The sequence below is a fragment of the Nyctibius grandis genome, chromosome 14, assembly GCF_013368605.1.
Source record: "Nyctibius grandis isolate bNycGra1 chromosome 14, bNycGra1.pri, whole genome shotgun sequence".
NCBI classification, from domain to species: Eukaryota; Metazoa; Chordata; class Aves; order Nyctibiiformes; family Nyctibiidae; genus Nyctibius; species Nyctibius grandis.
This window is the reverse complement of record NC_090671.1, coordinates 13,424,746-13,440,879: the sequence shown is the minus strand read 5'-3', so window position 1 is coordinate 13,440,879 and position 16,134 is coordinate 13,424,746. Positions and strand designations below refer to the sequence as shown.

The 16,134-nt window shown below is 51.6% G+C and overlaps 2 protein-coding genes across 2 annotated transcripts in view; one reads left to right on the top strand and one right to left on the bottom strand.

Annotated features, from left to right (window-relative positions):
- Positions 1 to 120: 120 nt before the first annotated feature.
- On the top strand, positions 121 to 5,832 carry HPD (4-hydroxyphenylpyruvate dioxygenase). The gene is made up of 14 exons (XM_068412762.1): positions 121 to 142; positions 376 to 402; positions 1,134 to 1,196; positions 1,854 to 1,958; positions 2,110 to 2,152; positions 2,252 to 2,334; positions 2,460 to 2,549; positions 2,659 to 2,762; positions 2,926 to 3,003; positions 3,169 to 3,331; positions 3,659 to 3,730; positions 4,445 to 4,567; positions 4,713 to 4,829; positions 4,967 to 5,832. The coding sequence occupies exons 1-14, from the start codon at positions 140 to 142 to the stop codon at positions 5,075 to 5,077; spliced, it is 1,182 nt and encodes a 393-aa protein (XP_068268863.1). The 5' UTR covers positions 121 to 139; the 3' UTR covers positions 5,078 to 5,832.
- A 1,113-nt stretch (positions 5,833 to 6,945) lies between these two features.
- The window catches only part of SETD1B (SET domain containing 1B, histone lysine methyltransferase), a 55,007-nt gene continuing 45,818 nt past the window's right edge, over positions 6,946 to 16,134 (bottom strand). The window contains exons 14-18 of the mRNA XM_068412580.1: positions 14,376 to 14,542; positions 13,949 to 14,080; positions 13,178 to 13,297; positions 12,681 to 12,818; positions 6,946 to 11,931 (exon numbers count right to left, since the gene is read on the bottom strand). Coding sequence (XP_068268681.1) covers positions 11,758 to 11,931; positions 12,681 to 12,818; positions 13,178 to 13,297; positions 13,949 to 14,080; positions 14,376 to 14,542 — 731 coding nt within the window. The 3' untranslated portion in view covers positions 6,946 to 11,757. The remainder of the gene's footprint in view (positions 11,932 to 12,680; positions 12,819 to 13,177; positions 13,298 to 13,948; positions 14,081 to 14,375; positions 14,543 to 16,134) is intronic.

The following is a 16,134-nucleotide window of genomic DNA, read 5'->3' as shown; positions in this document are numbered from 1 at the left end:
TCTCTGGGTCACAAACGCTTCGGGTTGGGTGGTGGGCGAAGGTGGAGCCGAGGAGGAGCCTCCCCTGTCGCCCTGCTATATCACACGCCCTCGTGGGCTCTCGCTCTCTTTGCCGCTGTCACATCGCCAGGGCACAAAAATGGTGAGGGGCAGCGGGTGGGAATGAAATTAAACGTCCGGGGCTCAATGGCGCAGGGCACCGCGGGAGCTTCACCTGGTTTAACAGCTGCTTGAACCGGGACGGTTCAGTGGCTGTGCTGGAGGTGGTGCAGAAGGGCTGTTCCTCACGCACCGACCTTGGGATTGGAGCTCTCGGGGGGCCGAGGCACCGTCCTGAACCTCTAACGTCTCTTTTTTTCTGGTTCTCTCTTTCAGACAACTTACACAGACAAGGGAGAAAAGGTAAGAGCCGTTCTGCGTCCGTGGGCCTGCCCCGTCGCCCGGTGCGAAACATCAGCTGTGTTAATGCGGATAGTAATCGGTCCTTACTCCTTGATTAGCTGCTAAAATCAGAAATAAAACCACTCTCTGGCTGGGCCACACTGGACGCGGTTCCTTGCTGTAAATCAACATTAATAATGGCAATTTTTTCACTTCCTTTTTCTATTTGGTTTGGGAGGAGAGCGACAAAAGGGAGACGATGGGTATTTCCCGGCCAGCCCCAATGCCTAAGCAGAACCCTCTTTTGTTGTAACATTTATTTCCAAACCTGACACCGCGGGTCGGAGGGTGGTGGGAAGCGGAGCGAAGGGGGCTTTGCCCCGGCACTGGCAGTTGTGTAAGAGCATTTCGGGGGAGAATTAATCTTTAACGCGGGAAGGTTCCCGGTGGGCAGCCGCTGCGGGGCCGCGCGCAGGGAGCACCAGGACAGAGCCAGCCCCAGGCGAGCCAGGGCTTTTCGCCTTCCACTCCACAGAGCAGGATCCCGCAGCACCCGACTGCGAAGCACTTTGGAAAAAAAAAATCGCTGTTTCGGGGCAGCAGCCGGGGTTTCACCCAGTTAATTAGGATGCATTCGCTGGAGATGTGTTTGCAGGGTTGCAGCCGCCACTTGTCCCTGCTCCAGAGACGAGCAACGCCGCGGGAAAGGCTGCGGCGGTGGCTCTCAGCCCTGTTTTTCCCCTTCCCTTTAGCCCCTGCGAGGCCGCTTCATCCATTTCCACTCCATCACCTTCTGGGTCGGCAATGCCAAGCAGGTGAGGGGCTGCGGCCGGGCGCGGGGCACGGTGGGCACTGGGACAGGGCGGACGCGCCGGGTGTTGGCTGCTGGGCGGGCGGCTCGTCCCAGCACCCCACCGCCTCGGGGCCGTGCTGGCGCCCCAAAGCCCGGCCATCGGCCTTGGCCTTGGGGGCCATCGGCCTTGGGGGCCCTTGCGCAAGGCGAGGGGCGGCTTGGAACGTGCAAACTGGCACGGCCCGGGCCGTGGCCACCAGCCTGCAGCGACGAGGTGGCGCGGTGGCTGCTCTCCATCGACAACAGCGAGTTAACAATCCCCCTGCTCCAAACCCGAGCTGCTTCTCGCCCACCCTGGCGATGAATGGGGGACAGGGAGGAATGTTTCCCCCTCGGTGGCAGCTCCCTGCATGCTGACGGCTGTGCACCAGCCCTGCGCCTGCCCCGGCTGGCAGCGGGCACGGGAGGGCTCCGGAGGCAGCACTTCCCATGGGATTGGGGTTTTCTCCCCCATGGAATTAGGGTTTTCTTCCTCACACACACAACTTGCACACGCGTGACCTGCCCACCCTGCGGCGGCTGATCCCCACGGGCTGTTGGCACTGGCCTGGCCGGGGGGGAGCCCCGGGGGCTGCCGGCACTGCGGCTTCACCCCGGGGCGGCTCCCACCTGCCTGCAGGCTGCATCCTACTACTGCAACAAGATGGGGTTCGAGGAGCTGGCGTACCGGGGGCTGGAGACCGGCAGCAGGGAGGTGGTCTCGCACGTCATCAAGCAGGACAAGGTGAGGGGGGTGATGCACCTTGCAGAGGTTGGGGGGAGACGAGCTGGTGTCGGGTGTGTGGGTGCTGCCAAAACCCCTTCGCACCATTAAACCCCCAGCCTGGGGGCACCGCCATGTACCATCCCTCACCCATCCTCCTCTTCCTCGCCAGATCGTGTTTGTTCTTTCATCCGCTCTCAACCCGGGGAATGAAGGTAGGTACCAGGGGGGTCCGGGGGAAAGATGGAGCGGGGAAGGGCCGCGGTGGAGCAGAGCAGCTCTGCTCACGCCTGCGCTGCTCTTGCTGCGGGCAGAGATGGGGGAGCACCTGGTGAAGCACGGTGACGGGGTGAAGGACATCGCCTTCGAAGTGGAGGACTGCGACTTCATCGTGCAGGTAGGCAGCCCCTCTGCTACCCCTGCACGGCACCCCGAAACGGCGAGGGGAGGCGGGGAAGGACCCAGGGCCGTGTCCCCCCAGCCCGGGGAGCTGCGGCAGGAGGGGGTCTCTCTCCTGCCCAGAAAGCCAAGGAGCGCGGAGCCGTGGTGGTGAAGGAGCCCTGGGTGGAGGAGGACAAATTCGGGAAGGTGAAGTTCGCAGTGATCCAGACGGTAAGCGGCAGGCTGAGCCCCCGTGCCGGAGCAGGGTGGGAACAGGCTGGACCCAGGAGGTCCCAAAAAAAATGGGGCCACCATGGAACTGCTTTCCCCTCTCTCACAGTACGGTGACACCACCCACACCTTGATAGAAAAGCTCAGCTACAAGGGCCTCTTCTTGCCTGGGTACCACCCGCCCCTCTTCAAGGATCCCCTGCTGCCCAAGCTGTGAGTGCTTTGCAGAGGGTTCTACCCGGCTCTTTGCCACCGTGTGCTGGTGGGATGTCCCACCCCAGAGCCGGACAGGTCCCCACTGCCTTGCCCCGGAGCCCCCCGCGCTGTGGGGTGGCCCCGAGCCCGGCTGAGAGCCGCCCCCGGCTTCCCCCCGCAGACCAAGCACCAAACTCAACTTTGTTGACCACGTCGTGGGGAACCAGCCCGACCTCGAGATGGTCCCAGTGGCAGACTGGTAAGAGTGGGGAGGGCTGGTGAGAGGTCGGATGGAGCAGCAGCACTGCTCTGCTGGTCTCATCCCCTCTGACGTTGGTGGCTGAGGCTAATTAAGCCAGAGCAGAGGTTTTTTAGTATGGGGATGGAGTGAGGGACATGAACGTGCCCTTTGTGGCCTGGGCAGGTACCAGAAGAACCTGCTCTTCCACCGCTTCTGGTCGGTGGATGACAAGCAGCTGCACACCGAGTTCAGCGCCCTGCGCTCCATCGTGGTCACCAACTACGAAGAGACCATTAAGATGCCCATCAACGAGCCGGCACTTGGCAAGAAGAAATCCCAGATTCAGGTGAGTGCACACCGGTGGCTGATCCTCAGGTGCCACCACCTTGAGCAGGGCTTTGATGAAGAAAAAGGGACCAAGGGGTCAGGAATTAGGAGCTGGCACAGACGTGCTGCGCTGAGGTGGCTGCTGGAAAGCAGCCCTGGCTCTGCTTGGGTCTGCCAAGGGCTGTCAGACCCTGGGGTACCCACCTCTGATCTCACCAACAGTGTCTTTTTTTTCATGTCGTGGTGTCCCTGAGCTGATTTTGCTTTCATGTTTTTAAGCCCACGCCCAGCCCTTTGCATGCTCCAGCTGTGCTGTCACTAACGCGGTGACATTTCTTCCCCGTAGGAATATATCGACTACTATGGAGGGGCCGGAGTCCAGCACATCGCGCTGAACACCTCCGACATCATCTCGGCGGTGAGTGCAGCCCCGGCCTGTCCTGCCCCGGCCCTGCTCCGCCTCCGCCCTGTCCCACCAGGCATGATCCTCGTCACAGGGCGGTGGTGGACTCTGACCCCCATTGGGGTACGAGGACATGGGCAGGCTGAGCAGGTTGGGGCCATGGTTGTCTTACAACCAGGATTAACCATCCTCTGTGTCAGCGAGTTGCTGGAAAGGGACCTGCCTGCACCCATGAGCTGCTGGCGGATGCCCGTCCCTCCAGCTTAAAGCAGTTGGGGTCTGCAGGGACCCTGACGGCACACGCTGTCCTCGGGGGGTGGCCGGTGGGGAGCTTGGGCAGCCTGTGCTGCTGGGCTGAGCCACCACAGCACATCACCCGCCTTCGCCTGGGGCAGATGCTGGTCTGGATTGAGCCCAGCTGCTCTCGAGCACTTGGTTTTGGACTCCACTCCAGACCAAAGGGCCTCCAGAGCTATCAGGGGTCAGGGTGGGATGAAGCATCCTTGCATGGTGGCCAACTCTCTGCATTGCCTGGAGAGAGCATCTTGGGGCCTCTGTTCCTGGTAGCGAGAGGGTGGGACAGGTCCCCATGCACGAGGTTGGCCGATGTCACTGGAAAGTGTCCCTCTGCCCCCTGACACTGTCCACCCCGGACCATCCTCTTGGCACAAACCGCTCCACAAACGAGCCCCAAGCCTGACCCACGCTGCCATCTCCCCTTCCTTGCAGATCACCAACCTGAAGCAGCGGGGCATGCAGTTCATGGACGTGCCATCCAGCTACTACCAGATGCTGCGGGAGAGGCTGAAAACTGCCAAAATCAAAGTGAAGGAGAACATCGACAAGCTGGAGGTGAGTCAGACCGGCATGAGACCGAAAAGGTTTGCCTGGGGCTGGACCAGCTCCCCAGAGTGTTTCACAGGGATGAGGGTGATGCAGAGGGATCCCCTTGCTTCTCCGGGGGTCTTCGAGCTGTCGCCCTGTTTCTTTTCTCCAGGAACTGAAAATCCTGGTGGATTTTGATGAGAAAGGCTACTTGCTCCAGATCTTCACCAAACCAGTTCAAGACAGACCCACGGTCTTTCTGGAGGTCATCCAGCGGCACAACCACCAGGTTGGTTTGAGGATTTCACAATGATCTCAGCTTTGAGACCTCAGGGCCACCAAGTACCATCGCCCAGCCAGCTCTCGGTGCTGCTCTTTCCCAGCCACTGCCCGTCCCCGCGGTCCGTAACGTTGTCATCTCCACAGGGCTTCGGCGCCGGGAACTTCAAGTCTCTGTTTGAAGCAATAGAAATGGATCAAGACGCAAGAGGAAACCTGACCATCCTGGAGCCCAACGGGGAGACCAAGCGCATCTAGAGGATGGCAGAAAACGCCGCCCTCGCCCCTAACGAGCTGATTCACAAACGTACCGGGAAACGGCCAATGTTTTGGTAAATAGCCCAGACTTAAGTGTCATAAACCCAAGGAAGTCGCTGCCAAGTTGGAGATGTGAAAGGACTCAACACCTACCCCGACCCAGCCCCGGTGCTGCCCTCCGGTGACTTCTTGGGAGAGGGAGCGTGGGAAATAGCAAACATGCTCTTAAAAAGCGGTTTAATCTGATCCAAACCACAAATTCTTAACAAAGGGCAGATTTAATGCATGTGCCAAAGACACGCAGCTACGGAGGAAGACAGACGAAACAACTGGGAGTGCTTAAATTTAGCCTATCCAAAGCTTTCTGTTAATTTTAGCTACACGGGAAACTGGGAGAGGAAAGCACGGAGGCGTTTGCCTCTCTCTGCATCTCATTTTGGAAGGTTTTATTTTAATTGCTTTTAGACTGGAATTTGAATTTGCTGAGATTAAACACACGGGTTTAGGGTAGCTACAACATTCTGGAATGAGACTTAATCGAATTTATGTATTTCAGCCTTCCCAAGGCAACACAGTCTTGCTCTAATACCTGTAAATTCCTGGATTAATGAAGGGTTGGGGTTTCTCCCACATTTCAAGAAGTAATTGCTGGCATTGGCAGCGATTCCTTGGCTCAGATCCCAGCTGCGTGTGCAAAGTCCCCTCTGGGCATCACGCTGGTGTTGTCACTGTCCTTTGCAGTGGGACTTTCCCCACTGACACAATAAAACCCTTTTCTGTCACAGTTTGAGTGCCTGGGAAGTTAACACGTCAAGCTGGAGCCCCTCTGCCCCATGTTTGCTGTGGCTGCAGGTCGAACGCTCCCCCAGGAGCCCTCAGACCTCAGTACACAACTGCTGAAGAACATCTCAGGGTCTCCAGTGCCCGCAGGTCTCCCCACTGTCGCACATCTGCCCTCCAAAGCCCCAGTGCACCCACCGCTGCTCCCCAAGCTTCCCAGCATCGAAGCTGCTCAAGCCCAGAGCAGCCAAAGCCCCTGTCAAGCCCTCGGCTCAGGGTGGGCTCCTCAGACACGAGTCCTGCCCCCGGCCCAAGCCCCTGCCCCATCCGGCCACCCTCCAGGCTGAGCCCTGCGGGGTTTGGCTGTCCCACATCCCCGCCGTGGTCAGCTATGGAAGCTGAGAACTGAGCTGGGAAGTCACCTACAGCCCAGGCTCTCTCCTGTCTCTCCCATTTCCTCCGCCATCAGCCACTCCGTTCACCTCTGCTCCGCGTCTCCCTTCTTCTAAAGCTCAGAGAAGCCACTTTGACCACCACCACCTTCCCAGCAGCAGCCCCCAGTGAGGGAGGGTGGGGGGCTCCAGGCCGTGCTTTCATCCACAGCAAACCTCAGCGGCTCTCCTGGCTCCCCCCTCCTGCCAACCACAGGTAACAGAATTCATTTCAGATTTGAATAAACTGATTTAAAAGAAAGAAACCAAAGGACCCCTGGCCCCACCAGCCTCACAGCATCACCTGGACCAGCAACACTAACACCTCGCTTCGTAGGTTCAGGGCTTTTGCCTCCATAAAGTTAAAAAAACCCCAAATATGAAAATTTTCTTTAAGTTTATAAACTTTAACTCACCCACATACTTCTTCCACGCAATATAAATGTTGCTTCAAGTCGTTTCCTGCTCAGCAGAATTAATATTTTCAGTAAACTTTGCTGAAAATCCGTTCTTTGGACTGCTCTTTTTCTGGATCTGGTTCCTCGAGCTCTCACGGTTCCCAGCACGGGTCTGAGAGCAAAAAAGCTGCCCTGGCTATACATTAAGCACAACATAATTTTTCTGTAAGAAAAGTCAGTATATTTATGGTTTGCTTTATAAAAGTTACTATAATACAATGGTACATAGTATTCAATTCACAAAAATATGAACAAATATATACAGCATGACACATCCACAACAAAAACACTTTCTTCAAAACAAGATACATACTGGTGACAGAGTCTATATGCACAAAACATCCCTAAATTTATAAATTTGCTTAACGAAAGAAAAAGCAGAAATCCTAAATCTTCAAAGCAGAGTTGTGGTTTTCTTTTTAAGGAACTTAAAAAAAATAAGTTTTTTTTTTATTATTTATTGCAAACCATTTTACCTGCCTCCTTTTAAAGGAGGCCCTTTATTTTCACACTGTGAATTAAAACAATTTATAGAACCAGAAAACTGCACGGATCGGGAGCCGGGTGTTCTTCCGTTTCACTTTTAAAACTGCCCCTTTGTTTTAGAGTGTCCATCATGTGTTTCTTTTCACTTGGACAAATACCACAGTGGCAATTAAGGAGGAAACTCATAAAAACAAAACAAATATTGAAAAAAATCCAGTTGCAAACTCGCTTTAAATACATTTTAGGCTGTCTATTAGACTGTACACATTTCCTCGCTTGAAATAAATAGATTTTGCACGTTAGGTTTCAGACTGAGGGAGGGGGGGAAAAAGAAGAAGCCTTGACTTGGCAATTTTTTGTCTTCAGTATCTTAATGCTTCTAATTCCATCTATTTATTTGACAAAACCCATATTTATACAGAATTTACATTATACAAAGCTTGACACAAGCTGTAAATGCCGCCAGCTCCTTTGCTAGACTTAGTCCTTCCTCCTCCCCATCTCCTCGACACGCTTTAGAGCTGGAATCTGTTTAAAAAGAACTCCAAATTACAATAGTCACTTTTAATAAATTATTTACATGCTCTTGAAGTACAAAGAAATCAGCAAAAAAATTTCAACATGTTTCTACAAGAAACAGTGTTCGAAGAGAAGATTCTTGAGTTTGCCTATGTACAGAAGATGCATTTTTTTTTATACTTCAAAATCCTTTTTTTTTCCTTAAATTTTTATTTTATACAGAAATGCACTGAAATGATCCCTGAAAAAGGTCACAAAAACCAGAACTGAAACTACTGTATACTTTGTTGGAGTTTAAAAATGTTGGTTTTTTTTTTCTTGTAGAAATAAGCTGCTCTATACAATATAAATATCTGCAAGACGAGCCCCTTCCCCTCCCAGATCCCCGAGAGCCACAACCCATTTATTGGGACCGACCTGGGACTGCACCAGGGGGATGGACCGAAGGGATGAGTGAAGGTGGTGGGCAGCAGCGGGCGAGGTGTGCAAGCACAGAGCGCGCTGCCCAGGAACGCCAACCGCGGGGGCATCCACACCCTGAACTCACGCCAGCTTCACGGTGGGAAACTAAAGATTTAAGTTATATTTCCAAAACTTTTGCACTGTTCTCCAGGGTTATTTCACCCAGCGAGATACTACTTTGCAGGGAGCACAGCCAACGTCTCTCTCTTTTCTGTCTTAAGTTTCAATTTAAGTGAAAATAAATTGGGGACATGCTTTCCAGCCAACAAAACACTTCAGTACATCTGCCTGTAGAGCAGCACGTGCTCGTGAGGTTCCTTGTTAGCCCTTGCCACCACCTCCATGGGGTGCCGAGGTGCCTGTGCTGACCCACGAGAGGCAAACGCCAGGTCCCAGCCAGGCTGGCGTGTGAACTGCACACTTTCTGCCCTTCTCCTCTCGCCTCACCCCTTTCTAAGTATGAGCCAAAGCACCCGGGAGGGATTAGAAAGGCATCTCCATGGGGCTGCCTTCCAAAACCACGTCCCTGGCTGCAGGGCTCCCCTGCCCCGACGAGACCCCGCTGGCTTGCAGGGACAGGGCAGCCACGGGCAACCACGGCAGCTCATGGAAATCACTAAACCACACTTACAATCCTCACCGTAAAATTATGTGTTTTGGGGATGGGGCAGCTTCACAGTCCGAGACAAAAGCTGCACAGGTAGGATTCTGCAAGCCAAGGTTTACGGGGAAGAAAAAAGAAGCCTCAGGTTTGGCTTTGAGACCAAACTAACGCGATTTTTCAGAAGTGCTGAGGGTCCAACAGCTCTGTTTCCTCTTGGGGGAAACTTGGAGTTCAGCTCTTCCAAAAACTCACGTTGTTTGTCTGGGATCCTAACAAGGGATAGCTTACGGGCAGTTTCAGAAGTACCCAAGTGATTTAGGTGCTCATGGTCTTTGGCACCCAAATGCCTTTGGTGCTCCTAAAAACGCGGTGAAGGACCCCAAGCTGTAGGTCTTGTTTCAGCAGACCGTGACCTGCCTCCCCACCTCTCCTCACCACAGATTAAGGCAAACTGCAGGGGCTAATCCTGTCCAGAGCACACAGATATGCTGGGAAATACAACACTGTCTGTAGGTACTATGGGGCTGGGCCATTTGGGGTGTCTTTGCCCCCACAAAACCACCGCTAATGCACTGGTTTGATGGACCAGAGAGGAAGAAGGTCAAGGGCATCAGCAGAACTGCCACACATGGAGGCTTCAGTTCTGAGACACAGGAAACTTCTGTGCATTTCCAAAGCTTTGAAAGTAAAAGGCCAAGCTGTAGAGACGCCAACTGGAGCATCAACACAAGATGAACCTTATTTAAAGAAAAGTAAAATAAATAGAGCAGCTGGGTTTAACTCCCAAACGCTCCTGCCATCGCTGCAGCTACAACCAACGTTCAATGACAGAAACTAGTTGTGCTTCTCCTCATTTTAGGTTCTGGGTCACCATTACCCAATTGCTGGAGAGATTTACAAAAAAGGGGGAGAAACAACCAAAAAAACCACGAAAACAAAACAAAGGTGAGACTATGGACTGCCCAACCTCAGGGACAACTTCCTCGCCCTCATACAGGCGGTATTAAGGCAGCTCGTAGCAGTCTGTGTGGTTCTGTTCTCCCAGGCCTTTCATCTGAAGAAGAAATTGAGATGCAGAGGTCTAACCTACATTGCTCCACTCTGCAGTGCCGGCCTGGCAATTCCACCTAACAGCTGAAAAAACTTCCAGGAAACTCTTTTGCAAGGTTGTAACCTCTGATGGTGGAGCTGTGGTCATACAGCAATTATCACTGACTTTCAAAGGCTACAAAAACACAGCTGGGCAATTTGTTCTGTGGGGAGAAGGTGTTTAGTTGTGCAGATAATCTTCCCATCTCATAATTACTTTGCAACGTCCCCTTATAAGCCAATTAAAAAGGTTTTAGTATAACTAATCTCTACTTTGAAAGCAGGAGAAATTCAATGCAAGTTGAAAAATCGATCCTGTCTATACCTGAACGGTCGTGTAACATCTCCAGATCACATCCAAAGAAGTATTTCTTTGGTGTTTTGCCCCATTTTTAAATGGAACCTTTCGAAGAACTGCAACCTTCACCTCAGCACATCTACAGGGACAAAATATATTGAAAAATCATTTCAAAACATGCCTTCCAGATTTAAAGCAGCATTCATCTGCATGCTGCAGATGGGGGAGGACAGGATTGCTCTCGGGGACACTTTAACCATGGACCACCCCAGGGCAAGTTACTGAGTAACGGAGGGAGGAGAGCAGCACGGCACAGCCCGCTCCTATCACAGGAGGCATCTCCCACATTCAAGGACAGAGCAAATACTCCACGTAAAACGCTGGAAGGGCAGGGAAATGCAGATGCCAAGTGAGAAAAATTAATACAAGACACACATCAGCCTGTTTTCCCATCTCCAGGAAGAAAATCCCGTTACAAAGGTGGGCCGTAGTGTATGCTTACAAGGAGGGTGAGATTCCTACAGCGTAAACGGGGCTGAATTGTTCATTTAATTTCAGTCTCAGCCTGTTTTGCACGCAAGGCAAACCCATCTCCAGGAAACGGGCGTCCCCGAAGGCCACACGCTGTGCCACGCCGCTCCAGCTACACAACTGACTCTACTCCTCACTATCACATTGCAGCATCCAAATATTTTTCACGTACGGGCGCAGAGGTTTTGATCCCCCGACATACCAGCGCGGCGTATGAAAATTAGAGACGAGCCCAGCGCGCTCAGCTGAGGTCTGCGGCTGACCTGGCTGCTCCCCGGGGTGTCTGGCTTAGGGGACTTGTTCAGGCTCATCCCTAACGAAAAGGCAGGACAGTCTCGTTGCAGACACATCTCCACACGTACACACACCCAAGCACACACACATGCACCCATTCACACCCCCTCAAGCCTCCGGCTTGCTCTGTAACACCAACCTTACATTTATTTACAGCTTACTCTGAGAAATCTGTGCAATTTCAGCCAATCAAGCTCCCAACAAAACCTATATGGCATTTTCAGTCTCTGCTTCACATTTAAACGTTGAATGTCTTTTTCAACCAACAAAACTGATGAGAAAAAGGTAGCAGCATTTATGAAAAGATGAAGGTTTATAACAACAATTAAAAAAAAAAAAGGTACCATTATCCCATCGTGGAGCATTACTGTCGGGACTGAACAGAGAAGCTAGTGTTTGGATAGACCATGCCACAAAACGGTAGTCACCTTTTTGTGTGCGTGTTGGATCTGAAAAGGAAAGAGCACCTGAAACATGAACAGTCCTCGTAAGCATGTGCGCTTTTTGCTTTCATTTGTGATCCTGGCAGAAGTGCGAAACTTGCTTGGTTTTTTCTTCTCTTTTTTTTTCATCTTTTTTTTTTAAATTTTTTTTCCTTTTTAAATTTTTTTCTTCCTTTTTTTTCTTTTTTTTTTTTCCGTCTTTTTTTTTGGCAAAGTGCAACCACACCTGGTTACCACAGTTTTGACATGGCCGAAGGTGCAAGTGTGACGAGAAACCTCGAGAGTTCAGTTCAGGGTTCCCCTGCAGTTCTCAGAGCCACATAGACACGGGATTTTTACATCCTCAATTGGAAACTTGTAGTCATAGGTAATTTCCTCGTTCACATTGATGTGCTGTTTGGAGTAGATGACGATCTTCTTTTGAGACTCCACCGTGATCACTTTAGCATAACAATTTGGCTGCAAGGGTGACAGAACAGGTAAGGATTTAGGCTCCCCAGGGCCATGGCTTCCCAGTCTCCACACAATTATTCCAAGCTACTACAGAGCAGGGTATTTTTCTAGACAGCCTCAGCCACACTTCCAGAGACTGGACCCAGGGGAAGCTGAGAGAGGGGAGGCGTGAAGCCAGCAAACAGAGCAGCCCTCCTTGTTCTCCTCCAAAATATCCACATTCTGGTCATTTGTGGTGCAAAAGAACCTGAATGATGCTCCACCAAGTTTGTCACAGGCTAAGAGCAGCTCAGCTAATGCTCAATAATTTGGTCAGGCAGCCAAGTCTTTTGAGTACAGACTGCAGCACACAGCAGAGGGGAAAGCAGCTTCTCTACCTGCCAGGGCAGAGAATATTTTTCCCATGTGGACACCAGAAGGAGACTGTTCTCACAGCAGAATAACAATGCTAAAATTTGGTTTGTTTAAAGGAAATATTTGTTATATATGTTTGAACAGTGTCCACCAGGGTTACCCAACACGGCCAGAAGGATTCTGAGTGCGCTCTGTCTCGCTGCACGTTTCATTTCTCAGGTCTCTCCAATCTCTTTACACTAGTTTAGACTCTGCTTTGATCTGCTGCAGCTCATTAATATTTAATCACAACCCTGTGACCCCCTGCTACTTCTGAACATGGCCCCGATCAAAGTCAGCAAGGACTCAGTGGGTTTACCAGTATGTCAGAGTACAATTATACGCAAAAACATGATACTTACGTTGCAGCTGTGATTAATAAACCTGGCAAAGTTTCCGCATTTCGTGGCATCGATGATGGTGTCGTGATCGACTCTGAACATGTAACTGCTCCCGATGCCTTCATCCTCGTATCGCTTTTCACGCATGTCAGCAATGACCTACAGAAAACCCCACGTGCCGTGTCAGGACACGCCGCAGAAGTGATCTGAGCAGAGATCTACACAACACTCACCTGATCTGTGCTTGTGCCACTCAACAGATACACGATCCCAAACACCCCAAGAGAGCACAGCCCTAACTGAAAACAGAAGTTCAGGATGGGCTTCTCGAGAGCTTATCTCCTAAGGATTTGAGTGCTGAGTTTCTATGGGTTATTGAAAATCCCACCCTTGTACCTCTGAACCACATGCCCACCCCTGCCTAGCTCACGTAACTAACGCCTTACAGCAGGGACTCCAACCCCCGTACTTCTTTCAGAGCTGGTTTTTGCTCAGATGGCACCCACAGTCCAGCTTACCTGCCTGATGTTCTGACCCACGTATTCAATCACCATCTCATCAGCTGCAATGGGCTCCATAGCGAAAAGGCCCCAGTCGTGAATGTGGCTCTTGCAGAATTTTAGTTTTTTCTTCCGGAACTGCATGAAGAAAACACCCCAAAACCCCAACCCTGAATTAGCCACAGCATGGAAAGGGGAAGTCCGTCCCTGGATCCAGCGTCTGCAGCACGCCCCAAGCCACCAGCAGTGCTGGGGTACTTCAACCTGATTTAGTTTCCTTCCGTCTTGCAGTGACAGGAAGGCAGGACAGAGGTCACGGGAGGTCCCACAGAGTTGCAGTACTTGGGTTTTCACCACTGACCACACGCTGGGGAGAACAGACCCTTTGAGGCCATCAGTCTCTGTTCTGCATAACCCTGATGGTTCTGACTAAGGCTCAAACTCTGTAATCACCATATACTTATTTATAGCCATTTATCAGCCAGCTCATGGCTTTGCTTCTCACAAGTGAGGACACCGGATTGTGATGTTTTCCCTGTGACTGCTCTGTTCCTATTTCTTTAGGTAAATTATTTGTATTAACACGTATTAAGTTGTATGTTGTATCAAGCTGTATGACATGGAAGTACAGGAGAACCAGGTACCATTCAATCCTCTTCTAGGACTGGTACCCAGTGCCGAGATGGCCACCACCAAGGTGAGACCAAACTGGCAGGAGGTCCCCTGCCCTGGCCTCAGCCTGCTCCCAACCAGCCCCTGTGCAAAGCAGCAATCCACAGGGTGTCCTACCTTGAGTTGGTTGAACTTGAGCAGATCACTGTCACAGCTACCAGTGAAGGAGGAGAGGAGCCTGCGTTGCTCTGACCGTCTCTCGGAGCCAGCCCGGGTGGAAGCGTGAGGTTGGGCAGGGATGCTCATACCCTGAGAGGACAAATGGGTGATCAAAGCTGACACGATGGACCCAACACCCTGCAGCCTCCCTGTGAACAATCCCTTGTGCAACAACACATCACTGCAGAACATGGGGGCCTCTTAAAACACCCCACATCAAACACTAACGCCGCTCTAGCAGCTCCCGGACGACCAACTCGACACAGGCATAGTGACAGCTTCACCTCCCTCCTTGCCAAAAGGCAGGAAGCATCCACTGTGTGTGACACCGTATAAAACCAAATCCCATTCACACCTCGGCAGCCAGCGGAGGCCACGTCCTCACCTGTGTGTCAGCTGGAGGCTCCTCCGCAAAAGCTCGGCTATTGTTGAGGTATTTAAGTTTGTCCTTCTTATCAATTTTGTAATAGCCTTCGCTTCGTGCACAGCCCGTCACATGCTCCCGCATCCCATCGTCCCGCTTCTTTTTCTTGGGGGTAGAAAAACTAGTAGGTGAGAAGAAGTTAAGGAGAAACACAGCCACCAGTGGATATCAGACAAAACTTGCTACAGCTACATGGAGCTAACACCAGGAGCTTGGAAAATTAGGAAGGTTTGGGGGGGGGTTGCTAAAAATAACAATACTATTGAAAAATAAACATCACCGAAGCCCACATGCCTACAGGAAAACCAAGCACAGTCTTTCCTTCTCGGCTGCATGGTTTGGGAAACTAAAGTTAAGAGGTAATGAAAATTTAAACATAAAAAGGTTAAGCTGTCAAGAGAAACCTGTTTGAGAAAGAATTTCCCCACAGCACCCACTACGTACTCAGACAGCAGCTGCCCAGCCATCTGGAAGGACCATTTTCTCTGTTTTGAGTGACATGCTTTTGTTCTACCTCCAGAAACTCCCTGCAGCCACCCCAAGCCCTGAAGACACCGCACTGATCTCCCAGCAGGAATCATCCCCACCGACTAGGGCTAGAAGCAGCCCAGATGGGCAAGAGACACTCCTCAGCCCAAAGGGCTTGGAGAGAGCCACTGCTCTCACCGGCCTCGGTCAGTCAGCTCCTTCAGACTCTGATGGGAAGGGTAAGATCTTGTGCAGATGCTTCAAACCCCACTGTCCTGATCAGTCAAGAAAACCTGCAGCTGGTGTGGCAAGGACTCACTGCACTGAGCAGGCAGAAGGCACCCTCAGTTCTTTGGCTTCTGGAAGGACAGCGGAGCTGTACTACAGGCAGCTCACCCCAAAAACGCAGCCATGAGGCCTGCAACAATTAAGACCTACCCAAAAACGCTCCCTGTGAGTCACAACATATCCTTAACGCCAGAAAATTGAAGCAGAGGGACCATAAAAAGCAAGAAGTGATGGCCTTGATATCAGAGTGCTGAGGTGTGAGCTTGCTGCGAAGCAGCTGGACCCTGCAGTGCTTTCACACCTATCACGCAGTGTAGCACAGGATGAACGGGCAACTGGCTGCAGATGATTTTTAAATGGTTTAAAAAGTGACTGCAAATCTGCTCTTACAATAATCCTTATCAACAGGGAAACAGATTTCAAGTATTTCCACTACGTAAGTTGTCAAACGCAAACACATTTAAGCGCACGGTCACAGGCCAGCCCTGCCCTCAGCTGTCCCGCTCTGTGGTCCCCCACCACTGCAGGGCCAATTATTCCCACCTTGAAACTGGTTTGGTTTTGGAACTGCTTCTCCAAACAGGGCAGACACAGACTGAGAATTCCTGGGGAAGATGCATTTCATCATCCTTTCAGAGATCATAGAATGGTTTGGGTTGGAAGGGACCCTAAAGATCATCCAGTTTCACCCCGCTGCCACAGGCAGGGACACCTTCCACCAGACCAGGTTGCTCCAAGCCCCATCCAACCTGGCCTTGAACACTGCCAGGGAGGGGGCAGCCACAGCTTCTCTGGGCAACCTGGGCCAGGGTCTCACCACCCTCACAGCAAAGAATTTCTTCCTAATATCTAATTTAAATCTCCCCTCTTTCAGTTTAAAACCGTTCCCCCTCATCCTATCACAGAACCAAAGAGTATTTCCTTTAAGCAATTAAATATGTCTATTTCAGGACTATTGCACTGG

What these genes read in the sequence shown, in the direction of transcription:
- HPD (XM_068412762.1), top strand. An exon ending in ATGGTCCCAGTGGCAGACTG is followed by an intron (nt 3,004 to 3,168) that starts GTAAGAGTGGGG and finishes TGGCCTGGGCAG; the next exon opens with GTACCAGAAGAACCTGCTCT. An exon ending in AGAAGAAATCCCAGATTCAG is followed by an intron (nt 3,332 to 3,658) that starts GTGAGTGCACAC and finishes TCTTCCCCGTAG; the next exon opens with GAATATATCGACTACTATGG.